The sequence below is a fragment of the Anas acuta genome, chromosome 4 (genome assembly GCF_963932015.1).
Source record: "Anas acuta chromosome 4, bAnaAcu1.1, whole genome shotgun sequence".
Classification (NCBI taxonomy): Eukaryota; Metazoa; Chordata; class Aves; order Anseriformes; family Anatidae; genus Anas; species Anas acuta.
The window spans coordinates 70,977,209-71,004,988 of record NC_088982.1 but is presented as its reverse complement, the minus strand read 5'-3'; the positions used below and the strand labels follow the sequence as shown (position 1 = coordinate 71,004,988).

At 38.7% G+C, this 27,780-nt stretch overlaps 1 protein-coding gene across 6 annotated transcripts in view; it reads left to right on the top strand.

Moving 5' to 3' along the window:
• The window catches only part of TBCK (TBC1 domain containing kinase), a 107,710-nt gene that overhangs the window by 38,584 nt on the left and 41,346 nt on the right, over positions 1 to 27,780 (top strand). For all 6 annotated transcript variants that reach the window (XM_068681883.1, XM_068681881.1, XM_068681882.1 and 3 more), the window contains 9 exons: positions 245 to 374; positions 1,274 to 1,372; positions 2,648 to 2,710; positions 3,622 to 3,748; positions 4,288 to 4,338; positions 5,510 to 5,593; positions 8,596 to 8,681; positions 15,626 to 15,662; positions 17,086 to 17,247. In XM_068681883.1, the coding sequence (XP_068537984.1) occupies positions 245 to 374; positions 1,274 to 1,372; positions 2,648 to 2,710; positions 3,622 to 3,748; positions 4,288 to 4,338; positions 5,510 to 5,593; positions 8,596 to 8,681; positions 15,626 to 15,662; positions 17,086 to 17,247 (839 nt within the window). The remainder of the gene's footprint in view (positions 1 to 244; positions 375 to 1,273; positions 1,373 to 2,647; positions 2,711 to 3,621; positions 3,749 to 4,287; positions 4,339 to 5,509; positions 5,594 to 8,595; positions 8,682 to 15,625; positions 15,663 to 17,085; positions 17,248 to 27,780) is intronic.

Here is a 27,780-nt window from a genome sequence, read left to right as displayed (position 1 = left end):
GCTTTGGCTCTTAAAGTTGGTCAGAGCTGAAAGGCACTCAGCACCAGTGGCTTTAGGGCCCTGAATCCAAACTGAGAATTCCAACCTGCTTTCCTGTTCAAAATCAACTGTTTGTGCTGAATATTTAAAATTATCCATTTATACTTGGTTCTGACTCAAAAATGCATCACTGGGTATTCATTTTTTTCACAATGAATTGTGTTTTTTTTGCTCTTTACTACTACTATCCTAATTCTTTTTCCAGCCAGTCAACTTTACCTCATTCAAATAGTAGTAATGAGCTGTCTGCAGCTGCCAGTCTTCCTCTGATCATCCGGGAGAGGGACACAGAGTATCAGCTAAACAGAATTGTCCTGTTTGACAGGCTCCTAAAGGTATGGAATCTTTCTGATGCTGGATAATTGGATTTGGTCTGTTAATTAGAGGATTTTTGAAGGACTAAGTAATTGAAAAAGGAAGCAGAGATGCAAGAGACCACAAAAGAGAGGAGCGAGAATGCCTTACAAAAAATAAAACAAGATTGAAAATAAAAATATGAGAAATAGGTCTCTTTATTGTGCTGAATATAAAAGTAGACTTTAAAGTATGCACATAAAAATAGAGCTGCTGCTAATACCTGCTATTTACTGAAGAAACTAATCCTGCATCCTTGATTTCCTGACTTACTATTCCAGTTATTCCTGACCAATTCCCTGATTTATACCTTTTATAGGGTATGTATACCTAATACAGGTATAAATACACCTGTGCATATTTCTGCATTTCCAAGCAGTACTGTAGGGGAAAACAACAGCTGTCTTAACCTCTACAGCTGTGATACGAACATGGGTTTCATACTGGGGAGGGGAGGGAATACCAAACCCTACTTATATGTTTGCAGAGAGATGGATTCTTGCTTAAGAGTGAGAGAGAGTTAACAGGTACAGTACTTAGGAAGGCATTAACTAGAAATGTTAAATGAAACAAAATTGGATATATGAGTATAAACATATGATTAAGAAAAATAATAATAATTAGTATCACTAAATTTGTATATCAAATATATACCAAAGCACACAAACACATTTATGAGAAAGAGTGGGTCTTTTAATATGTAACCATACTTTGCCATCCAGGGTTTCCTTTTAGGAATGAAACTTGCTTGTTGTAAAACTTGCATTCACTGTTCAGACTGACACAGTTTGTAGTTTGTAGAAAAAACTTCCCAGAATGGGGATTAGATTCATTTCAGTTATGTGTTAATGTTTTTGCTATTAATCTCTTCTCGTTGAAGGCCTACCCATATAAGAAAAACCAGATTTGGAAAGAAGCCAGGGTTGACATCCCTCCTCTCCTGAGAGGCATAACCTGGGCTGCCCTGTTGGGTGTTGAGGTAAGAGTAATGGGAAGCCATTTGTGGAAATTCCAGTGTTGACCAGGGAAGGAATGGGATAGGAATTGGTTGGACAGGAAAGCCGGAAAGGATTTGAAGATTTGGCAAGTAAATTAGTGCAATTTTAAAGAAAATGATGCATGAAATTGTATGAACAAAGACAATGTTCAAGCACATTTCTTGCTTCTGACATTATTTGATTTCAAAGAATATTGCTTTAAAACCTTTATATTTCATTTTAATTATAGGTTGAAAAAATAGTACCCATACAATAAATCTTGTGAAATTATTTAAATACAACTGGTAGTTAACTTTTTTTTTTATTATTTTTAGTATTTTCGGCAAATGCAGTTCTTCCCCAGTCAGCGATAGATGGGCAAATCAGGGTGAAAAATATCAAATATATCTTTTTTTCACCTACTAACCAATACACATCCTCCAAAGATTGGAGAATAAATAAATGAAGTGTCCTTTGCCCAAAGGAACATTCCAGAAATGAAGACCCCTCAGAGAGATTGCTCAACAGCTCAGCTTTTGCATCTATTCTGCTTGCAATCTTCAGTAGGGCAGCAAAGAGATGCTTATAGATTACATATCTCAAGGTGCTTTTTTTTTAGGAATTCTAGCTTAGGGTGTTATCAGCTGAGTGCCGTATAATATGATGAAAAAAAAAGCTGTAAAGGAAACGAATAACTGCTGGTCAGGGGCCTGGCCTGGCCCCTGCTTGGTGAGTTCATATGCTTCATCAGCTTAGCATGTGTACAATGAAGGTAGTATTTCCCTGTCCCATAACATTAAAATGCACTTGTGAGCATACCTGTTCCGGGATTTAGGCATGTACTGGCTACTTAAAAGTTGTATATATTGGTAATATCAGTAGTAATTAATAGGCAGCCTTTATGCAGTTGATGCTGAAAGCCACTTGGCAGTGTCGAAGGTAAATTACTTAATTGAAATTGAAAGCTTCAGTTAACTTGAGAATGGAAAATGGATCAAGTATATTGCTTCCTGTGTAAACAACAGAAAATCACTAAGGCTATTTGGAACATCACAGAAAGGTCTATATATCCTGAAATATAGCAGGATAAAGATGCTTTTGTTAAAATTGAGCAGTGAGAATTTTCTGTACTTTGGGAAAGTATATATTTTCAGAAAAAAATTGCCAACTAAAGTATTTGACAAAAAACAGTCAGTTTTTGTATATCTGTGTGTACGTTATAATATGCCTTTACATCAGTAAGGGCTTTCTAACTTCATCTATTCTTCCACATTTAGGGTGCCATACAAGCAAAATATGATGCCATTGATAAAGACACACCAATTCCTACAGACAGACAGGTAAATAGACTTCTGTTGTGATGAAATATTGTAAGTTGAAGTAATGCAAAGACCTTTTCCACCAGTGGCTGTCATTTGTTTGTGATGGCAGATGTGGTTGATCATACTACAATGTTTCCCTTGTCCTCTAACCTTATTCATGCTGTAGCAAGAATCTTGCAGAACTGATAGGAACAACTAGTTTAGCTCAATTTGAGTTATAACACCTGGTAAGTGAAATCTTCTTTTACTTCAGAACCTCTGTTTCTGTAGCAACAGTAAAGTGTAGTGAACAATTTTATTGATATGTTGTTGAAAAGTCTGTTTTTATTGTGCCTGTTGGACCTGATGCCGGACTTCACCAAGTACCCTGAGATCCTCTGAAGTAAAATGTGCTTCACAGAAATGGCTTCTTGAATAATTAAGTTTTCCAAGAATTATTACCAAATGTAAATAGACACCATGAGCAACAACTATTCCATCAGCTGGCTGAATACATAGTTTCCATCAAATTGGGTACAGCTTTCCGAGTACTGATTCAATTACCCTGTTGAACAAAGGTATCACCTGAAATAGGCCAAAGGTTGGGTTAAAGATAGATAGATAGATAGATAGATGTAATCGGTTGTTTTTTTGCTTTCAATTGTTAGAACCCTTCTTAAAACATGAATCTGATTTTTATTTTTATTAAAGAACAAACCAACAAACCCTCTCTGTTTTTAATCTTTTAAGTGCGGCTGTTAGTGCCCTGTGCCCTTTCAGTTACATTTCTGAGAGTGATGGGGGAAACAGACTGTGGTTTTGGTGGTGGTCTGACCTATTTTGTCTGGCTGACTTCCACCTCTAGTGCTGCATGATTGCTGTAGTGTTTCCCCACTTGTCCTGACTCCTTATATGTATCTCTTTATATTGTATGCTTGGCTGTGGTACAGATTGAAGTTGATATTCCTCGTTGCCATCAGTATGATGAACTGCTGTCATCACCAGAGGGTCATGCAAAGTTTAGGCGTGTATTGAAGGCCTGGGTTGTTTCCCATCCTGATTTGGTATACTGGCAAGGTGAGTTTGACTAGTTAGCAAGTTCAGGTAATTACCTGGAAAGCTATGGTTAACTTAAGGAAAAAAAAAACACCTTCTTTGGATTGCTTTCCTTTTGTTTCTTTTGAAGAATGAATCTGTGGGTTATTGCAAACTTAGATCCTAATAATTTATATTTAATTTTTAATGTAAAATTGTCCGCCTTTTTCTTATGCTCTCCTTAAATTTCAATCAATTCATTTTAAAAAAATAATCTCTTGCTTATTCCAGTTCAAACACTGAAGAACCTACTAGGCAAGTTCTTGGGAATGTAAATTGCATTTCTTGAAAGCCAAAGCAGAATAATCAATTCAGTGCTATAGTTTTAACAATTTTAAATCCTTTTTGTTTTTATGCACTGATTTCACGCTTGTTCTCAGCATTATGCGTGAAGCCTGATGTTGAAGGTATTATAATCACTATCAAGTATGCAAATGTTCATGGTAAGTTAATGAATTCATCTTATGCAATACAATAAATGAGATCTTCATGCTGTTTTTTCGTGGCTCTTCCCTCTTTAGGTCTTGATTCTCTTTGTGCACCATTCCTGTACTTGAATTTTAACAATGAAGGTGAGCACCTTTTCTACTGGGGATGAGGGGAAGCACAGTCTGTTATCTGTATCTAGCTGTATACATCTGTGTATGCACCTACTTACAGACAAGAGTTTTCCGTAACTATGAAGGAAGTTTATAGCTCTTGTTGCCATGGATCAAAAGAAACGGTTAGTTTTTAGAAAGAGTACATGGTGTGCTACTGTTCAAGCAAAAGGTTCAAACAATGTATTTATTAAAAAACGCAATAAAGAAAACGTAATACAAAGTACAAATAACTATAGAAAAACAAGAAATGCTTCTCTAGTACTCGTGTTTTTCAATGAACGTGTTATTTGGTAACTATTAACCTGTCAGACTAGCATCATTCAGAAAAGCTGATGGTGGATTTAAATTCCTAAAATCAGCCCACATTTAGATACCCAGCCTTTATCATCTTAGAATGTGATTTGTTCAGAATAGCCTAGTCCAGCTTTCTATTATCTTGCATCCAGCTTTTTAATAAGATGGGGGAGAGGGGAAGTTAGTTTCTCAGGACAGTAACTCTTACTATGCCTACTGTGCACCTTTACATATTTCTGTCAACAGGTTTTTCTTGCTCTTGGACATGTTCCTATAGTTAGATTGTAGAACCTGGTTTTCTTTCCATTGCAGCAAAATATAATAGTGAAAAATGCACACTTCCGTGTTCTAGTTTACTAATTTAATTGCGTACATTTGGCTCAGATACTTAAATGGTGGTTTCCATGCCAGAAAATTCATAAACCAGAATTCATTTCTAATGTGATCCTATGTCACTTCGGTATAAACTTGATGTTTTGTTTATCATTTCCCAAACTATGTATAATTTCTTTGGATAATTTATGTCAAAACCATATTTCTAACTAAGGCTCCTTTTTAAATCTCTGATCTACCACCATTGCCAAGAATTGTATTAAAATAGGTAGACTGTCTCTCAGCCAAATTCCCAAGAATTAATCAAGGGGTAAACGTTGGGAGCTTTTAAAATTCTTAATAAGGAAAGTGCCCTTGTTATGTATCTGTACAATCATTTTTGCTTATTGATTGATTTTAAAAACTTACGCTTTTTGTCTGCTTAATAATAAACATTTTTAGATATACATACATTTCTACCTGTGTGGTTGCATCATTTTCATCCTTTTCTACTTTTTTTTTTTTTTTTCCCCAGCTCTGGCATATGCCTGCATGTCTGCTTTCATACCCAAGTATTTGTATAACTTCTTTCTGAAGGACAATTCTCATGTTATTCAAGGTAAGTAAATCTCTTTAATTTTTGTATTTCTTCTAAGAGGCAGAATTAAGTCTGCATTTATACATACACTTTTTCAAGTGGCTTTAAAATAAGCCTTTCAAAAAGTTTATTTTAAATAAAACAAGAAAGTGTGTAAGAATAATGGGAACATGATAAAGTAGGTAAAGATTTGTGCAAGGTTTAGAAAAAAATAAAGCTATAAGCTTTACCAAAGCAACAAGTACAGCTCCATGTCCTATCCAAGGTAAGAGTCCATTGATTATGCAAAGTTGTAAAATGAGGGAATAAGCTTTCCAGTGTTAGATGGTAGACTTACCCTTCGGGTGCTTGAAATCATGTCGTTACAGAAGCTATCTTGATAACAAGGCAAGGTGAAGAGGAGGAACAGTACAACGTAGATTCTACTCAGGAAAAGGGTTTTACAGTATTCAGAGAGCTTGAGACATGAGGGCATTTTCTAACTGAACTAATAAAGTTTATCCACACAGGACATGACTTAGAGAGCCATGGGGAATATGTTCTGTAGTTCAGCGTTCAGCTACATAGGTGTCTCAAATTAAAACAACAGCTGGGGGTTAAATGTCTGTTTTACTCTAAAATTAATTGTAAATTTCAAGGACACACAAAGAGGGAATTGTGCAGACTTAAAAAGCCACCTTGGCACTGTCTATGATGACAAAGATAATTTCTCTTGTAAACAGTTTTTGTTTTTGTTTTTTTTTTTAAACAGAAGCTGCTTGAAAAGCCTTTGATAGTTTAAAAAAAGCAAGTGGTAATCAATGCTTTTAGTTGCAACAAGTTATAAGTGTTTGTTGAATAGTGTGTTTCAGCACGGCTTGCTGTCCTTGTATTTCTTCATCAGAAATTCTCTTTTCTATATAACTTGTGAAGCTTCTCGAGGAACAATGTCTGTCATTTCTTTGTCTTCAAAAAAGAAAGGAAATTAAGAACTGGTCAACAAAAAAAGGTTAGCTGTAAAAGCAGTTAAATATTGGATAGTAGGGAGAGAGCTAACATGAGGATTGAACATGGTTAGGAGAGTCAACATATGAAGGACAGTGGATCAGAGACACTATGAACTGACTGTGCAAAATAGTGAATAGTTTGGAAAAGCGATTCAAGACAACTTTTTTGCGTACTTTTTTCTATAAAGAAAGAGTGCATGCTGAAAAAAAAAAGTCTGTAAAGGTCTAAAGATGAAAAGAGTATACTATATCAGTTGTTCCTCACTTTAATAGCTTGGTAAAGATTTTCTAAAGGGGGTATACTCTTACATAAAATAATAATTTCTCTCTCTAGAGGTTCCCTATTGAGATACCCACAGGAATCAAAATTTTACAAAAATATCAGCTGAAGTTATAAGTACAGGTCAGTAGGATTCCATAAAATAAAGAAGTACACAATTTCCAAGTTGTTTTGCAACACCTTTTGTCATCAAAGACTCAGACAGACTGGAACTCTTAGGATTTTTTCAAGTATTCTGATACAATCCTTTCCAGGGACTTAAATCAAACACCAGAGTTTCACACAATTTCAAGGAAAAATTCGTTATAGTTTTCCTGCTTTACTGGGTAGGAAGAAAGCATCAAGAAGTGTCATTTGACTGCCTACTGCAATTTTAGCTTTTAGCTGCCTTGTGTCTTCCATATAGGGGCTGAGAGAAGAAACTGTTTAAACTGCAGAGTTCAGCATTCCTCATGTCTGACCAGTTCTAAACAGTGAAGATAGATGTTTTTTCCTAAGCTTATCAGATGGATTTCCTTACATTAAATAGGAAGCAAGAGCAGTTAAAGATGTTTGGATATGGAACGCTTAATTATGCAAAACAAACCAAAAAAATTGTTTAATGAAATTCCAGCCAGCAGCAGTTGGCTGGACCCAATTGGTGAGTTTTTTGTGAAGGCTCATGTGTCTTTACTAGACCCTTAATTAACCATGTAATCCCATGCAGTAATTATATTTTGTGAGAGAAGTTAGTCAAATAAAGATGGTATTTATCAACTTGTAGTATATCTGCAGAGAATGATCATGGGTATTAATTTTTATTTTAAAATAAATGTTCTTCAGGGAAACTAATTCTGAAGTTGTTTTCATCAGCGCACAACTGAATGTGTAGGATTCTGTTGAATTACTGGTTTGCTATTACCTGTCTGGTGACTGGTTGTTTAATGGTGCAAAACTGACAAAGGATGCACCTTACAGATGAAATTTTTAATTATTTTCATTTAATGTCAGCACTTAAAGCGTTATGAACTTCAGGCATAGATTCCGTTATCTCCCCAGCTTGTGTGGATGTGAATAAGAATTTCTTTGTCTTGAGACTGAGATAACATGCTGGAGAAGACGTAAAAACCTCTGAAGCAGCCTGGCCTTGGTGGCACAAAACTCAGCATGGGTCTGTTAACCTCACTTAACTCACCAGTGGTTATGCTGACAGGTCATCTGCGTCCTAACAGATGCAGCATCAGGTGGGAGAGGCTGCCACTCCTGAGATGCCCGGTTCCTGAGGCAGTAATACCACAGTGGTTTAGTGTACAGCGGTTTCTTTACACTAAACACTACATTTTCTGGATTACAAAATCTACCTTTGTTGAAAATAATCTACATAGAACACAATTAAATGAGTATAAACTTTGTATTTCACTCGGATTGGGTCTTAAAAATTCTAGAAACAGTGTTATTCTACTGTGTTTCCATCAATATCCATACTGAAAAGTCTTTAACTTTGCATCACAATTTGAGTATAAGTCAAGTAAAGCTTTGTTGAAAATCCAAATTGATATTAAGGAAGACAAATGTTTCTCCATCTGTGTTGAATATAATGGTGATAAGGAAGACAGTACTGGTATTCACTTGCTGTTTTATTTTGTGTTTTCTTTTAGATCGTTTGTTTGTTTTAATAAAAAAAAAAAAAAAAATTCTTTTTTTTTGCTCCATAATGAAATAACAAGATGTGCTGGCATGTATTTTTTTAGTGATCTTGAATTTGCTTGTCATTTCAGAATACTTGACAGTATTTTCCCAGATGATTGCATTCCATGATCCAGAGCTGAGTAACCATCTTAATGACATCGGTTTTATTCCAGACGTAAGTGGAATATTCTTAAAAATATTGTTCAAAGAAATTAAAAAATAGAAAATGAGGACAATTAGGCTGAGATGCCTTTCAAAATTTTTGATAGTAGTTTTTTAGGAGACATGTATTAATGGACCTTGTTGAGTATGTGGATAAAATGGTAAAGTTTTGATTATTGTTTTATATACCTCAGTCCTTCCCCTTGTGTTGGCATGGTAAATACAATAAAATTACTACTAATCACTTGTTTTAATTTACTGATTAATCTTAAAATGAATATGTAATTTTATCTTTAAAATGTGGTTTAGCATGCAAAACAAACGTGGCCATAAATGACTAATAGAAAACTTTCTACAAACTAATTAAATGCTTTTGGTTAACACAGAAGACAAATCAGCGTGCAAGCAATAAAAAAAATATATATACAAGTGATGGTTAATTGTAGATATGTCAGATCTTGAAAAAATGCTTAGCAATCAAGAGCGTAACATGTATGTAAGGTGGGTCATTTCACTGGAAAAAGCCTTTAAGATAGAGAGAAATGAAAAACAATTCTGTATTATGGGCAATATAACAGAAATTTTGTTACTTATAAATTAATCCTAAGACTAGACAATGGAAACAATTTTTGTTGTCAATATGAATTCTTCTCTAAGAGTAGAGAAGTGAAAATCGAAGAAGGAAACTGAAGTCAGAGGTTGACATAGAAATTATTTCATAAAAATAAATATATATGTGTTTTGTTTTTGTTTTCCTGTCAATCGTTCTTTTATCAGTAAAGCATTATGCTTAAGAAATGCTTTAACTTAAGGCAGAAAGGCCAAGGCTATCAAAATCATGTTATACACAATTCCTGGGTGAATTTGCTTGTCTTTGGGACTGGCAGATACTCATTAGCACTGTTTACAAAAATTGTAGTGAGGAAAAAAAATGCTTTCACATATAAAGGTATTATTAACCTAGTAATGTTATTTATGATGCAAATTGAAAAGATAATGTGGTATTCAAATAAGCAAAAGATAAAGCTAGGCTACTGCACTATAAACAGATGCTCTAGAAGGCCACATGTACTGCTAATAAACCACATCTGAAGAAGGAAGGGATGAAGGTGAGGAAAAGTGGGAAGCAGGGAGGATATTCACCTGTAGAAAGGCTGCGTGCTTGGTGGACATGGGTAACATCCACATTTAATTTCCTGCGGGAGAATCGAGTTAGCAGCATCACTGTGTAAATGCACTCAATGTTTATTTGCTGTAGCCTGCGGGGACCAGAGCAATTTCTCTGTATTACTTGTTGTCCAGGGCACTCATTTCCATTGAGGATGTGTAGTTGTAAATTCCCTGACTATCCTACAGGTCTCCGTTTCTGCTACTAACCAACCTGTTGTGGTTGTTTGCTGCTCTTTCAGCAGCTCCTGCTTTATGCAGTTACAGTTCTCCACACCGAAACCTTCCAAAAATGCAAGTCAAATGGAAGAGTTAAAAATCACCTATTTTTGTATATTTTAGATTTTGTGTTGTGCCAGTCATCAGACAGCACATAGTCAAATGTGAGCCAAGCGTTACGGTCTAGAACAGGAGATGAGTAGGTAGTGCAGCAAATAATTACAAAATTGGGGTATAATTAAAAAAAATCCAATTCTAAAATTAACAGCGACCTCTGAAGAGAGGTTGTCTTTTCTAAATCATATCATTTGGAAAAAAAAAAAAAAGTTCTGCCTTCCAGATCAGTGAGAGAGGTGTTTTTTGTTTTTTGTTTTTTTACCTGTAACAAGACAGCCCAAGATCCATCAAGGTGAAGAATATGCACTTTAGTAATGAGATCTGAACCAGAGTTTCGTGCTTGAGTACTAATCCTATCAAAGTAAACCCTGATTAATCTTTCATCATTGAAACGCAGGCTCCCGCTGCAGGAAAGATTGCGTTTCCTGGCACCTTTCCCATTTGCTTCAGGTTATGTAGCTCTCCGAATATTGAACACTGCTGAAGGTTCAATAGTTGTGACTATAGTTACCTGATGTGGTGCCTGGATTAAGTACATTGCTGTGGCTATGTGATTTACATGTAAATAGAGAGGTATGTACGGTGAATCTTCCAGTTCTTCTTCGCTCATTCTCCTGAAGTTTATAATCTCCACCACTCTCTGTAATGTTTTATAGCATCTGCTCTCTGTTTTACTGAATAATTCTGACATCAACAACAGACCATTTTGAGCTGAAGAAAAACAAGGAGGTGTGCTGTGTTACTAACGGGGCATAAATTATTCTAAATAGCTTTCAGCTGCAAATTAGGGAAGCTAGATGCAGTTGTCAGCTGGCCAGTAAAAGAGATGACAAAGTCTAGCTGCAGTTACTTAATATCATCTTGCTGGAGCTGCTGTCACAGGTAGATAGATACCTTATCTTGGTTTTGGTGATAATTCGGGAGGTGTTTGTAACAGGGCTTCATCTAACCAAGAATTAAAATCCTGTGATTGAAGTACTTTATCACCGTTTGCCTCTTCTGTTGTGTGATTACCTAGTGGTGAATCTGAGGGAGAGGCTTCTTGGTGATATTTTTATCTTGTGAGGAATGTGATCATTCTTCATGTTTTGTGTAGGTGGGTAGAATCTGAAGTTCAAAATTGGTCTCCGTTTCCCTTCTTTTTGCATCCCTAGTCCTTTTTTGCACCTTTATGTAGCAGTTACGCATGGAATTGTCTAGGCCCCATGTAGGCCTGAGGTATGTGTGAATGCATTTTGAAGACAAAGCAGCGAGATATGAAGGTGCAAGATCAGGGGGTTATTCCTTTTAGCTGGGGATCATTGTCTTTACCACCTTTCTGTATTGCTATGTCAAATGGTCTTTTAGTTTGGGAAGCATGGAGAAAAAAAAAAAAAGATTGGTTTACTTAACAGATCTTCACTATCTGGGATTGCTACTGGGCAATTCAATAAATAAATAAATAAATAGGAATACATTTTGTGAGTGCTTCCTGTTGGCATTTAAGGCAGTGCCTGCATAAAATACGTAGAAAGCAGCTGAGAATGGCAGACAAACGATTTTGCAACTGTCCCTTGCAACATTTTTAGTATGTTCTCCTGAAGCAAACAAGCAACCTAACTGTTGGAGGTAGAATACTTGCCCCATGTTGCCTTTAATTTTGGTAGTTCCTCTCTAAGTGATGAGCCTGGAGGAGGCAATGTACAAACAATCAAAGTCTGAGCACTGAAAATAGCATGAAATACATACCATAAAATAGTTCTTTATCCATCTATAAATTTTTCTTACTATGTGTGGAGATACGACAGGAGATATGGTCAGTTTAAAATAACATATTGTATTAAATGACAGATGGTCAGATGAGAATTCTTCTATAAAAGATTACAAGGATGATGATTATCCCTATCGTGTGTGTGTGTTATCTTTAAAATGATAGGTATTTAACCTTGATCTCAGCTCTGTAGTTCTGAGGTGTAGAGACTGAACTTTCTTAGAGGTTTACGGTAAACTTGTTTGTTATGCATATACATAACATTCAAGAATTTGTGGAGAGTGTTGGCATTTTTGATGCTTTGAAACTTCAGACCTTCAGTAATAAATAATTCATTTTCATTATCTTGTAGCCAGGTACATAGCTTCACTTTAGTTGCCTTGTGATGTTCATGAGGTGCACCTGGTTCATACAGGTCAACCACTTTATTGTTGCAGACTTTCAACAGAGCCAGATGCTTGCGTATGCTTCTTAGTGCTCTGTACCATCCCCACCAACAAAAATTAACGCTCATGTTCAGCTTGCTATCCCTTCTAAAAGACATTTTGAATCAAAAGCCTCTGAACATAAGTATTTTTAAAACTGTTGTCTACAACAGAAATCTCAAACTTCCATGCAAGTCTTCTGTATCTCAATCTCAGCTTCTAGTGAAGCCAAATAACAAAATAATGCAGGCAGTAAGAACAGGCAACAATAAATTTCTCATGGAAGAGGTTCTCGTCAAGATTTCAGTCGGTGTCTCTGAGCAGGTTGAATTTCTAATGGGAAAAAGACTGTTCTCAAATACTTGTTACCTAATTAGGGGCAAATGAAGGCCTTCACCCTGTTGAAAAACACTGAACTGGGTCTTCAGTCTCAGGTCTTGAGCAGAATTTGTCATATTTGAATTTGTCAGCACTGTTGGAGACTTTCAGCTAGGAAATAGAATATAGAATAGTGGAAGGACTGACAGTGAAACAAAGTGGAAGGACAGGAGATTCCGATTTTAACTAAAAAAAATATGGTGTTTTTTTTCAGCTTGTTGCTAGTGACGTTAGGGCACTGCTGTGTTCTTTATAGCTAAGAGATGTCCAGCTGGTTACTTAAAAGCACAGAATTGCTCCTACATTACTGGCAAAGCAAAATGATAATTCTGGCATTGCTGATCTCAAGCTCAGTCTAAAATTGAAGTATTGGTTTTAAAGGCTTTTATTTTAATGTGACTTATCCCCAAGCTCTTCCAGCAGTTCAAACACTACTTTGGATAAAATCAACATCGTTCTGAAGCATACCTAATGTTAAGTGTGAATAAAAGACATAACCCCATCACATTCCTTGGTTCAGTAGTAAAGGGTTGAAAACCTAAACAGCAAGCAAGCAGCTTGTTAGTACAGAATGGCAAAATGTTGTTCTGGCCTGTGATTGCTAGAGGGCAGTATTTACTAATAATATATTAAAAGTGAAGCCATTTAACTAAAAAGATTTGGTAGCCTGTTTATTTGAGGACTTCAGGTTTGTGCAGTTCTTTTTCTCATCTTTGTTTTTCAGTTTCACTTGTATGGTAGAATAATAATACCAGTGTTGTCTCTTTGCTTCCTTATTAATGGTAATCATAACCACTTCAGGTTTACCTCGACCTCCTTGTCTTAGAACATCACATTTATGAAAATTTGAGAGCAAAATCTCTTCAATAAAAATTTGACTGATACTGTCTACTTAAATAGTTTGACTTACATTTCATGTTGCTATTGATAGGCTTAATGAGGATCTGTTTAATATTTCAAATTTTGTCCTTCTTGTATGTTTTTATGTGTATGCATACATGATACAGGTGTCTGTGTATGAAGTTAGGAGTAAGTGGATATGCTCTGGTAAAACATTTTAATCAAATGTATGAGAAGAAGGAAGTAATTGCTTTTAAATACCAAGGAAGTAATGTAGTTCAAAAAAAATGATGTCTACGTAATGTGTACCTCAAAGCAAAGAGGAGCCTCAGGCTATTAGGAATGCTTATTTTCCTACTGCACAGAATATATCACATACAAGTAAGCAGGTAAACAGGTATTAGCTGATCACAATCACTGCAGGGGATATTTCAGGGAACAGGGTGTTATTATTCAGTAGGGAGCCATCTACTGAAGGCATTGAAGAGAGATACTCGGGGAAACAGTATGAATGTACAATGAGGCTGAAATGGTGACAGGAGATGATTTGTTTTTGTTTTTGAACACTTAAAATCAATTGAAGGGTTAGAGGCCAAGCTTTATTTAAATTAAAAAAAAACAAAAACAAAAACAAAAAAAAACAAAAACAAACAAACAAACAAAAAAAAACACCTCAAACACAACCGTGTAAATATTGAAAATGCTAAGCAGTCATCATCAAAACCTTTAGTTTTATGGACAGTGTACGGTTCAGATATGATTGAATACTCAGATGAAGGTGTGGGAATAAAATCTAGAGAGAGCCTTGATAGACATATTTGCCTTTCAGCAAATGTGCGCATGGTTTTGTCAGTGCCATAACCCTGTTTAAGAGTTTATGGAATAAGTAGTCATTTATTAACATAATATTGATTATGCTTTCTGCTTTTCATTTGCTTACTTCCAGGGAAGGCATAACAGGAGGATTAATTTGCACTTTTTATGAGCTAAAAAGTAATATATTAAGCTTTATGTCTAACTGTAAATCTTCAGAAATGGAAAACAGAGCACATGAGCTATGCAGCTGAGTAAATTTTAACAATGGTAGTCCTGCCTTTGCATTCCTAACTTGTAGGGACCTTCTGTAGAAATTGATGTTTCATGAAAATAGATTCTGTTGCCTTCAACACACAAAGTACTTCATTAAAGATTAGGAATCTCTCAAGGTGTCATAAATGGGTAGCTATTCTAAATACATACTGAATCTTTTATATATATCTATATCTATCTATCTATATAGGTAATGTCATAAGTACTCTGACCAAAAGGAGGTTTTCTGTAGCTGTTACAGTTCTTAGTCCCAGAGTAATAGAAGCACTGAATCAGCCTCAAATTCTTGTGATGACACCTGTCTTTACAGGTCACGTTAGAACAATGTAAATGCCCAAGGTGTCAGTAACTGGCAGTATTTGCTTAAGTGACTTACAAGAGTGAAATTTCTTGCTGCCTTTCACTGAGAAGTATACGTTATAATAAATATCAACAAAGGCAAGAGATGTCGATACCATGAATCTATAAATTCTTCTGTTGAAAATTGTGATTTGCACTTTTAATTATTTATATTTTTTTTTTCTATAGTCAAAAAGTTGTTTTATGCTTGTTCAAGCACCCTTAGTCATGTTTCATGTAGCAGCATATGATGTAAGGGGAGAACTGGGACAGTTTGCTAGAGCAGGTTCTTGAGTGCTTTACGACTTTGGTGGTGGTTGGGTGGTTTTGCTCGTGGTGCTGGTGCTCTTTCCAAACGTAACCCTGCTGAAAGTGATGGTTGTTGTTGTTTCCAGTACGACATCAGGAAATAATAATTTGGAAGAGATGAGAATGGGGGTTCTGGGCATGGGAACACCTTTTGGCAGCTGAAAGTTGGACCATAGCAGTTTGGGCCCTGCAGTTATTTCCCATTTAAATGTGTTCCTGCCAAGCTGTGCAATTTTTAATATAGTTTAAAATTAATATAAACGAGGACTTGAGCTTTTAATAAAACATGTTTTTTGTTTTTTCTCCTCCCCCCACCTTTTGCAGCTCTATGCAATTCCTTGGTTTCTTACAATGTTTACACGTGAGTATGGTTTCTTTTTTTTTCTGATTAATTGTTCTTGTATTTCTTAAGGATAACTTTTCTCACTTTTTCAGATAGAGCTTTCCTAATTGATTGCTTGTGTATGTCATTTAGCAGGTCACTTGTAATTTGCAGTGATGTGTGTTGTGACTTGAGTCTCAACAGTGTCTGTCACATTATACTTTCTGCTCTTAGTTGACAGTAATTAGTGTTTTCTTATTTCTGAAAAAAAAAAAAAAAAGAACTGTATTAAACTTGATCTGGATTATTCTGTGCATGTAGTACTGAAAGAATGTGAAAAGGAAACTGTTATGCTGGAAAAAGTAATAGGTATAGTAACAATAATAATAATTAAAACACCTTTCTCCCATCCAGTTAAGGTAACAAAGAGTAACTTCATTTTTGAAGGCCAACAAAACAAGCTTTATCTTCTTGTGCTTTCACATATTATTCTGCTTTACTGCAATATTTGTGGATGTATACTTGGAACAAAAAGAGCTTTCTGATTTGGTGGGCTTTTAATGAAAGACAGGAAAGTTAGTAAAGCAAGACTAGAAAGCAATTTGTCATTTTCTTTCCTCGAAGATCTTTGATTTTTTTTCTTTCATTTCATGTCATCATTGGCACACTTTGAATCAAAAAAAAATGGTGAGATGAAAAGAACTGATGGATTATTTCTCTAAAATGACAAAGAATTTCACGTGAGATTCTTGATTGCAATTCCTAAAGATCTTGATTGTAAGGCATTGGCTGTTGCAGTTGTCCAATCTTCTAAACCTTTTTTGAGAATTTGGAATATTCAACTTTGGAAAACTGAGAAAATGGTTTTCTTGGTAATTAATTTAGTAATTTTCTTGGTAATTAATTTACTAACTTTAATTTAGTAATTAATTTAAAGAGTGTTAGAACTATTTAGTTGAAGTATAATGTATTTTAGGAGATCCACCTTCAGCTTTATATGCAAAATGGTGCTATTTTTAATAGGTCTTTATTCCTCTCTGCCAATTTTTGCTCTATTCTGCTCATTTTCTTGTCTAGTTTAAAGTAGTTGAGCTTATTGATTCACTCATTAATGTCTTCATGCTATTGGAAATTACTGATTATGCATTTCCTCATGCATAATTATTTTGTACCAAAAAAAGAATAAATTGCCAAATTTTGTTTGTGTTTGAAATCTGAAAACCTTCATATTTCAAAGTATTTAATAAGGAAAGAAGGTACTGATTACTTCTAGAATAGTCTGTATACATACGAAAAGAAACGTGTTTAAACAGGTTGAATCCTGCTTGCTCCCAGATTAAAAATAAATAAATAACCCTAAGACAGGAGATAAGAAAGTGTCTCAAGTGTGTGTATGTGCATTTATATTAATTTACAACTTTATTTATTTATTTATTTATTGTGGTGCCTGTTTGTCATGCAGATGTCTTCCCTTTGCATAAAATTTTTCACTTGTGGGATACGCTACTGCTTGGAAATTCCTCCTTCCCATTCTGTATAGGAGTGGCTATACTTCAACAACTGAGGGATCGTCTTCTGGCTAATGGATTCAACGAATGCATTCTCCTTTTTTCAGACTTACCAGGTATAGAAAAAACTTTCTTCCTTTTTTCTGTTTTCCCAAGTGTGTTGCTGAAGAAACCATGTGCTTTCATGTGAATATGTGAATATGTACTATAAATCTTACGTGTGTTTCAAAATAATGTTAAATTAAGGCCATGCACAAACTGGCAAGGAGTTTATGTAACTATAGCTCGATGAAGTTAGTGGAAGTCCTTTTGTTGTCTTAACAAGAACTGGGTGAGTTCACTTTTATTTCCGTGTGAAAGTTAGAGTACTTCCTTGTGAAATTTAGAATAATCTTAAATAATTCATGAGTGACCGTTCACAGACGTGCCACTTCTAGAAACAAGGCAGTTGGTAGGGGCTTTTTAGTAGGAAATAAGTGTTGTTCTATACAGTGCTGTCACACTTAGCTGCTAGTGCTAGTCTGTTTTCCTTCCATAAAATTAAACTGTTGATATGAAAACAACTAAGGTAAAGTTAATATACTACGAAAAGCGATACAGATACCATTAGAATTGCTTGGCGTTAAATCAGTTCGTTTGAAACTTACAGCTTTCAAAAGAACCCCCAAAATCAGATAGGAGGCTACATAATCATTCAGAAGTTCTGCCCTCCTGTTCAGTGGGAAGTTGTTGACCTATCCATATAAATAAGTCTTACATCTTTTGGGGGAAAAAAAAAAAAAAAGAGGCAGTTAGCAATGAAGCTTGGCTTTTATTTCTGAGTGAGCTTCTAGGGAAGCAGTAGCATGCGTTTGAATTGAGTAAACAGTGTACACTGGAAGATGTTTCCATTTGTGACAGACTAATATTTACATAATACATGAATTGGAAGTCTACTGCACACAGCACGTGCTCATGATCTTGTACTTCTTCACCTCTCCTCAACCCAGGATCTCACTAACATGATATAGGTTTTGGTGAAGAGGTGATACAATTTTAATCATGTGGCCTTTTCTTAAGAGAATTTTAACATTTGCTTATTTCCTGGGCCAATTATAAATTTAGTGGAATGTATTCTAACACCATGTGTGTAATTCAAATATTAATTCCCTGAAACAGAAGTCATTCTTTTCCTGAAGAATTGAATGAGAGAATCAAGTTTGGAAGAGCATTGAATCTTAAAAATCTCTTATTAAGTGTGGCAGTCTCCACAACTGCAGAGTTCAGGGGCTAGCAGTAGCCAACAGTGCGGTAGCAAACCAGCTGTACCTAAGTTCATAGCTGTGTAAGTCAGTCTCTCAGAAGTTCAGCAAGGTCTCACTGGTGAAGCTCTGTGGCTTCTCTATTGTCACAAATTCTGTCGCTCACTGTATACCATTAAACAAAGGTCCAGATTTCAAAATTTTGCTTTTCTGCTGCCTTTCAGCTCAATTTCTACTACACAATTGCTATTTTATTTTTTCAATTTATAAGAAAATTAAATAGGCCATTCCATATAGCGTTGGTTCTTTCTGGTTCTGGTCTACATGCTCAGTCATTTCAAATTCTCTCATTAAATTTAACTTGGTATCTTCAGGTGGTTTGAAAGGTGAGTGCTAAACTAAAAGATTGTCTCTGTCCTCCCCTATGCATTATCTTTATCTTAGTTAAATATAGGTTCATTAATATTTTACCTATTTTCTTGCCTAAGGTCATACCTTCCTATTTTTTCCCGTAAGTGGTTCTAAATTATATATTCCAATTTATCTTGAACCAGCTGATTTTCTGACAGTTGATGTACTTTATGCTGAGGTCAAGTGTAAGAACACATTAGTTCTCATAATACATATCTATTTGTATAGTAAAATTAAATAACTAAAGCCTGCAATATTACAATGTGTATGCTTTCTGCTGATTATTGGTTGTCAACTTTGATGTTCCAGTAGGAAACGTTTCGGTTAATTTCTGAAAACAAATATTTAAAGCATTTGTGATGTCTGCAATGTTTTGGATGTCAATAGTGACACAGTTGAATGTTGAGAGATTAATCCAAAGCACATCATAAATTGACTGCTAAGGGACTTAAAAATGAAATGTTTTATTGGTCTAGTTGAGACTTCTGGAATCAGTAACCTCTCTGAACATAAAATTACCATGGCCTTGTGCTTCTCTTTCTAACTCAAGTCTTACTTCCTATTAAGTCGTGACAGCTTTTGCATTTTGTCACCTGTATATTCCAAACAGGGGTTCCGTTATTTTGGCTAAAATAAATTCTGCACCATGCGTGTGAATTTTCTGCAAGTAATTTACAAACAACCTTTAAGTGGAATTGGGTCACCCCAAGGAAGAGATTATGTTGTTCTAAACATCTGCAATAATTTAAATCTAAAATCAATTGTTGCTCAACAGCCTGAAACTCCTGTGGTTTTTAAGCTTGCCATGCACCAGAATGGCTTATCTCAGGCTGCCAGTGAAAGTGACTTGCTTTCCAGACTGATAACGCTACTTTACCTCTATCTTGCAAATTTGTGAAATGCTTTTTTTAAACATTTCTTGTTTTTACAGTACCTGTCACTAAAAAGATAAATTTTAATTTAAAAAATAACCCACAAATTTATTTTCGGTTCACTTGGTTGCAGTTCACAGTTGAGTTCAGTGCACATAACACAGTTCTGATTATTGCTTAGAGAAGTTAATGATGTGGGGAAAAAGAAGGGGCATGGTGCTGGTATTGATTACTTGATTCTGAAAGCCCTTAGCAATGCTTATCTCAAAGCTTTGCCTATATTTTATCTGTATAAATGGATATCACTTGCTATTTTTGGAATCTCTAGTGGAAATCTCAATTTGTTAATATTGAAAACAGATATTCCTTCGTGAGCGCCATACTTTGCTTGTGGCTTCATGTAAAAATTGAACTCTGGCCAGGAAGGGAAAATTAAAAGTTAATTAAAACATTACACTTTAAAACTCCATGTATCTGGATTTCTCTGAATAGAGACGGTGATGCAGGGAACCTTACAGGTTTATTTACTTGTTGGAGGGACGGTTGCACTGTATTTGAAACTGGATCAGGATTTTAACTCTTGACTAAGTTTAGGAAAAAAAAAAAAAACTTGGGAATTTCCCTAAAAATCTTCAAAAATGAGCAGTTCTGAAGTGGTTTTGAAGTGGCTAGGGGTATGATTCAATTTTATGAATAAAATTGGACTTTCTTTCCAGAACTGATCGTTGCTGCTGCTCTCCATAATCTTGGAGTTGCTGGAGCTGACAGTTGTTCCTAGCTCTGCTATATTCTTTCTATAAGGAATTCAGTCAGAAAAATAACTGTACCGTAGCACTGAGGGTGTTTCTGTCGTGAAAAGCCATGTTAATAATTAGGTTCAACAGTGCTGTCTTCTGCTAGTGGAGCCTGTAACATTGTGGTTTTTACATCAAGGAAAACACTGCAAACTGTTCCCCAAAATGTTCGTTCTTACTCTCTATACAGACTGAAATAAGAAATGGTCCCGATTCTGCTTTTTTGTTTATTTCTTTTCCATCAGTAGTACTCTCTCATCAAGTGTTTCCATTGGACTTTCTGTTCTTTTCAGAATTTCTTGACTTACAGCTTCTGAATGGCAAAGCCTTCAGTGTTCATGTCTGCCACTTTCCTCAGCTTGTAAGTTGCTTGGTAGGGAGTGGCGCGGCAGTTAGCGCGGCAGTTCGCGCAGGCAGGGCGAGCAGGAAGGGCGGAGAGGAACCCCCGCCCACACGAACGCCTGTTAACGACAGTCGTTAGCTAGGCGATAATGGTCTCCACCAGGCACGGAGCGCTCTGCAGGAGGTCGGTACACACCCAGACCGACTACCCGCTAAAGAATGCAGCGGTTCAGGTCATGGGATGCAGGGAGTGTCAGAGCCTGTTCCTGCCATCGGCAGGAGGCAGAGATGCTGCGTGTGTTAGGTGTGAGCAAGTGGATGACCTGATCCGCATGGTGGCGGAGCTCAAGGAGGAGGTGGAGAGGCTGAGGGCCATCAGGGAGTGTGAGCGGGAGATAGACTTCTGGAGCAACTCCCTGCAGGGCCTCAAGGAGAGGTACCGGGGTGAGACACCCCAAATGGGGGTGGACACCCTGCCCAGTCGCCGTCGGGCAGAGGGAGGGGACCTGGGAGTTGAGGAGGAATGGAGACAGGTCCCTGCTCGACATCGCAGGCGATGCCCTCCTCTTCCAACCCCACCTTCCCAGGTGCCCTTACAAAACAGGTTTGAGGCCCTGGAGAATGAGAGATCAACAGCAACTGAGGAAGAGGTAGAAAGTGTTCCCAGGAGGATTCCTAGGGTGAGGAGGTCAACTCCACGCATCAGGACTGCCTCCACCAAGAACGAAAGAAAGGTGATTGTTGTGGGTGACTCTGTCCTTAGGGGAACAGAGGGCCCTATTTGTCGGCCTGACCCTACCCGTAGGGAGGTCTGCTGCCTCCCTGGGGCCAGGGTCAGGGACATTGCCAAGAAAGTCAAGCGCCTGGTACGGCCCACTGACTACTACCCGCTATTGGTCTTTCAGGCTGGTAGCGATGAAGTAGCAAAGAGAAGCCTGAAGGCGATCAAAAGAGACTTTAGGGATTTGGGGCGACAACTTAGAGGTTCAGGCGCACAGGTTGTGTTTGCCTCTGTCCTTCCGATAGGGGGGATGGAAGCTGAAAGGTGCGCTGTTCGCATAAACTCGTGGCTTCGTGACTGGTGTGACCGGCACAACTTTGGGTTTTTTGATCACGGGAAGGTCTATGCTACACCGGGCCTGATGGCACCGGATGGGATGGGCCTCTCTCGGAGAGGGGTAAGGATCTTGGGTCAGGAGTTGGCAGGGCTGATAGATAGGGCTTTAAACTAGGTAAGAAGGGGGATGGGGCTGAAACAAGGACTGTTGGGGCTGTGCCAGGGGGAACAATGGCAAGGCCGGAGGATAAGGTAAAGGCCCAGCTGAAGTGCATCTACACCAATGCACGCAGCATGGGTAACAAACAGGAGGAGCTGGAAGCCATCGTGCAGCGGGCAGGCTACGACTTGGTTGCCATCACGGAAACGTGGTGGGACCAGTCTCATGACTGGAGTGCTGCGATGCCTGGCTATAGGCTCTTCAGAAGGGACAGGCAGCACAGAAGGGGTGGCGGTGTGGCTCTCTATATTAGAGAGTCTTTCGATGTTGTAGAACTCAAGGCTGGGAATGACAAGATCGAGTCCCTTTGGGTTAGGATCGGCAGGGACAACAAGGCTAGTGTCCTGGTCGGGGTCTGCTATAGACCGCCGAACCAGGATGAGGAGATGGATGAGGAGTTCTACAGGCAGCTGACAGAAGTTGCGAAATCGTCAGCGCTTGTACTCGTGGGGGACTTCAACTTCCCTGACATATCCTGGAAGCACAACACAGCCCAGAGGAAGCAGTCTAGGAGGTTTCTGGAGAAAGTGGAAGATAGCTTCCTGACGCAGCTGATTAGTGAACCTACCAGGGGTGGTGCCCTGCTAGACCTTCTCTTCACAAACAGAGAAGGACTGGTGGAGGATGTGATTGTCGGGAACAGTCTTGGGCAGAGTGACCACGAAATGGTGGAGTTCACTATCCTTGGCGGGGCCAGGAAGGGAACCAGTAAAACCACTGTATTGGACTTTCGGAGGGCTGACTTTGGGCTGCTCAGGACACTAGTTGGTGGAGTCCCATGGGAGGCGGTTCTGAAGGGCAGAGGGGTCCAGGAAGGCTGGGCGCTCTTTAAGAGGCAAATCCTAATGGCGCAGGAGCGGTCTATTCCCATGCGCCCAAAGATGAGCCAGCGGGGAAGAAGACCAGCCTGGCTCAACAGAGAATTGTGGCTTGAGCTTAGGAGAAAAAAGAGGGTTTATAATCTTTGGAAAAAAGGGCAGGCCACTGAGGAGGACTATAAGGATGTAGCGAGGCTGTGCAGGGACAAGATTAGGAAGGCCAAAGCTCGTCTGGAGCTCAATCTGGCTACTGCCGTTAAAGATAATAAAAAACGCTTTTATAAATACATCAACACAAAAAGGAGGACTAGGGAGAATCTCCATCCTTTACTGGATGCAGGGGGAAACTTAGTTACAAGAGATGAGGAAAAGGCGGAGGTGCTCAATGCCTTCTTTGCCTCAGTCTTTAGCGGCAAAACCGGTTGCTCTCTGGATACCCAGTACCCAGAACTGGTGGAAGGGGACGGGGAGCAGGATGTGGCCCTCACCATCCACGAAGAACTGGTTGGTGACCTGCTACGGCACTTGGATGTCCACAAATCGATGGGGCCGGATGGGATCCACCCAAGGGTACTGAGAGAACTGGCAGAGGAGCTGGCCAAGCCCCTATCCATCATTTATCAGCAGTCCTGGCTATCGGGGGAGGTCCCAGCTGACTGGCGGCTAGCAAATGTGACGCCCATCTACAAGAAGGGCCGGAGGGCAGACCCGGGGAACTACAGGCCGGTCAGTTTGACCTCAGTACCAGGGAAGCTCATGGAGCAGATCCTCTTGGGAGTCATCATGCGGCACTTGAAGGGCAAGCAGGCGATCAGGCCCAGCCAGCATGGGTTTATGGAAGGCAGGTCCTGCTTGACGAACCTGATCTCCTTCTACGACAAAGTGACGCGCTGGGTGGACGAGGGGAAGGCTGTGGATGTGGTCTACCTTGACTTCAGCAAGGCTTTTGACACCGTCTCCCACAGCATTCTCCTCAAGAAACTGGCTGCTCTTGGCTTGGACTGGCTCACGCTTCGTTGGGTTAGAAACTGGCTGGATAGCCGGGCCCAAAGAGTTGTGGTGAATGGAGCCAAGTCCAGTTGGAGGCCAGTCACTAGTGGCGTCCCCCAGGGCTCGGTGCTGGGGCCGGTCCTCTTTAACATCTTCATCGATGATCTGGATGACGGCATTGAGTGCACCCTCAGTAAGTTTGCAGATGACACCAAGCTAGGTGCGTGTGTCGATCTGCTCGAGGGTAGGAAGGCTCTGCAGGAGGATCTGGATAGGCTGCACCGATGGGCTGAGGTCAACTGTATGAAGTTCAACAAGGCCAAGTGCCGGGTCCTGCACCTGGGGCGCAATAACCCCAAGCAGAACTACAGGCTGGGAGAGGAATGGTTGGAGAGCTGCCAGGCAGAGAAGGACCTGGGAGTGATGGTGGACAGTCGGCTGAATATGAGCCAGCAGTGTGCTCTGGTGGCCAAGAAGGCCAACGGCATCCTGGCTTGTATCAGAAACACTGTGACCAGCAGGGCTAGGGAGGTGATCGTCCCCCTGTACTCGGCTCTGGTGAGGCCGCACCTCGAGTACTGTGTTCAGTTTTGGGCCCCTCGCTACAAGAAGGACATCGAGGTGCTTGAGCGGGTCCAAAGAAGGGCAACGAAGCTGGTGAGGGGCCTGGAGAGCAAGTCCTACGAGGAGCGGCTGAAGGAGCTGGGCTTGTTCAGCCTAGAGAAGAGGAGGCTCAGGGGTGACCTTATTGCTCTGTATAAGTACATTAAAGGAGGCTGTAGCGAGGTGGGGGTTGGCCTGTTCTCCCATGTGCCTGGTGACAGGACGAGGGGGAATGGGCTAAAGTTACGCCAGGGGAGTTTTAGGTTAGATGTTAGGAAGAATTTCTTTACTGAAAGGGTTGTGAGGCATTGGAACGGGCTGCCCAGGGAGGTGGTGGAGTCACCATCCCTGGAAGTCTTCAAAAGACGTTTAGATGTAGAGCTTAGAGATATGGTTTAGTGGGGACTGTTAGTTTTAGGTCAGAGGTTGGACTCGATGATCTTGAGGTCTCTTCCAACCTAGAAAATTCTGTGATTCTGTGATTCTGTGATTCTGTATAGTCATACCTCAGCGTATTTCAGGCATACGTTTCCATGTTTGAGAACCATAGTTTTAACCAAGTTCTCCTGTTAACTGTTGCTTGTACTTCTACTTGTAAGGGGAACAGAAATGATACATGTCGCTGTGCAAAGGAGATTTACTTTTCATCATTCATCTTGTGGTTAACATTATTATTCCAAATTGCCATTTGCCATTCAGAATTCTCACGTGCTTTATTAGTATTTAGGTCTAACAATATTCTCGTGTACTAGGAAACCTACATGAAGGGTTTGACAAAATAATTGGTCAACTGAAACACTGCAAAAGCCCTTTGCTGTAATACCAAATGTCCTAGCCCCTGGTGGGGCTGCACAGACATGAAGAGGACATTTCGGCAACTGCTAAAACTTGCTTAAATAAGATGGTTTAGGAAATTATTGCCCAAAGGCATGTGCTTTGTTTGTTTGTTTTGTTCTGTATTCTTCTTTCTCCTTGTGTTTGAGGAGCTACTTTGAATATAAACTCTATTCAAACAATGTGATTAGCAGGGAAGATTTAGAGGTACTATTTGACACAAACAAATAAAACCAATTCCAGAGTCATTGCTAATTCTTTGTGTAGTTCTGAGAATTTCTAAATCTTATGCCATTTAGGTGATATAGAGAGAGCAAACACATTTTGCATTACCTTTGTTTTTCTTTTATCTAAGCCTGACATATGACAGGAGGATGTGGCAGGGGAAATGAGAGTGGTAAGGGTGGCACTACTGATGTGGTACCAACAGAAGCAGGACTTCGCTTTCAGACCAGTGCTGACCTGTACTAAACCTGTTTGGTTGTGTCTGCATCTTTCCTATCAAGAAATCTATGAGCCAGATGGCCATGCCATGCATCGAGGGCTGACTGTATTACTAACTTTACCTTAAAACGTGTGGTTTTTCTTATAGCGTAGTTGTTAACATCTTGACTTTAGTCTGTGTGATAGGTTTTGAGTTGCATAATATACATGGTGATTGCTGTAGCTTAAATTGATTTCTAAATTCATTACCCACTGTACAAGTAGTGCAAAGTCGCTAGCACCTTTTGTTAGGAAGACAGACTCAGGAATGAAGCACCAGATACAGACAATTCTTTGCAAGCAGTTGAAGACCTATTCAATTCTACCCTGAATCAGTGTAGTGTAGGGCCTGACAAGCAGATACTCTTGCAGAGATCCACGCTGATATCATCACTGAAATACAGCTATTCATTTCGGTCTTGAGAAGAGATACACCAGCTTACAAGGTGGGGAGCAGATGCTGTTAGAGGATAAGGAAACACCAAGCCTAGATATGGGATAAAAAATGTTCTTATACATATAAGCATTATAGGTTAGTTTCTGCAGTAACCTCATCTTCTGAAACATTAGGTGGTGAGGAGCATTTTATGTGTTACTTCTGTGCAGCTTAGGAAGGTGACTTTCTGCTGTTTTCAGGCTAGTCAGCACCTCCAAAGAAACATCAGATACAAAGTCCAGAGCACTGGCAGTAAAGAAGCAGTCCAGTGCAACGAGGGGCTATAGTAAAATTGTTGAAGCGGAAATGTAGAGGACTCTTCTTTGTGAGATACAAGCACGTAGGTTTAAGATGCAGTGTGTAGTCAAAAATTACACATTAGAAAACCACAAAAGTAAATGATTCTCCAGGGAACAGGGGTTCTCTAACATGAGAGAAACAATTACATGTATATCTGTTTCTACTGAAGCAGTGTGCCAAAATGATTAATTCTGTGATGAAAGTTGTATAAATGCTTAAAAATATTACATCCAGCTCAGGAATGGACTAAACATTAACAAATATCAGAAATTCTACACTGGGATTGCATGGTGCAATTTTAACTGATGTTTCTGCTGACAGCAGCAAAATTAAACGTACATCAGAGAACTCGACTTTAGGTACGTATTCAACTCCTAGATAGCTACAGTTCTACTTTCAGCTGTTTTTTTCATTCTGAAAATACTTTGTCTACACATCCGCAATTCATACTCTTTTATCTTGACAGAATTTCTGGTGATTCAGTGTTTAGTTAATTAAGACTTGGCAGGTGAAAGAAATGGCACTTGGCCACCAAGCCCACACTGAGTTTGTGGGTGTATGGGGCCGGTTTCCAGTTGTTTCACCACTTCTTGGCTAAAAATGTGAACTTGGAGGTCAAAACACCAACTGTGGATAGACTGAAAGGGGTGTGATGGGGTCTTCCATCTGTGAGTGAGCATTGGAAAACCAAGATCGTACACCGTTTTAACTAAGGTTTGACTTTTTTTTGTACAATTTAGAAAATGTTGTATTGCTGAGATTAATACTCTGGGGAAGAGAAATCATAATAGCTCTTCTAAAAGGAAGCTTTTTTCATAAATTCAACTAGGAAATTTTGGCATGTGGCTTTGTAGCTTGCCTAAGTTCAAAACTGTTGTCCCCTGTGGAAGGTAACACTGCAGGTGATTTATCATGGCATTAGTGAAGCTGGGCTGCTTTTTCAAATTACTGTATGTCTGAAGAAAAACAATTTGGTCTTTGTCACATGATGTACATAATAATGGTGGTGTGACTATAACAAAAAAAAAAGATTGGAAGCATCAAGAGGCATCAGAGTTTAAAAAGGAAATCACTTTTTTAGTTTTTTGGTCTTGAAGGATGTGGGTCAGACTAATATTTATGGAAACATCTTTTCAACATATTCTTCATCCTCCTGTTAAATGGCTTTTCAGAGTGACAGGTGTGTTTCATAATGCAGTTCTTGAAGATGTATTGTCACTAGATGATGGCATCTGTGAAGCAGAAACT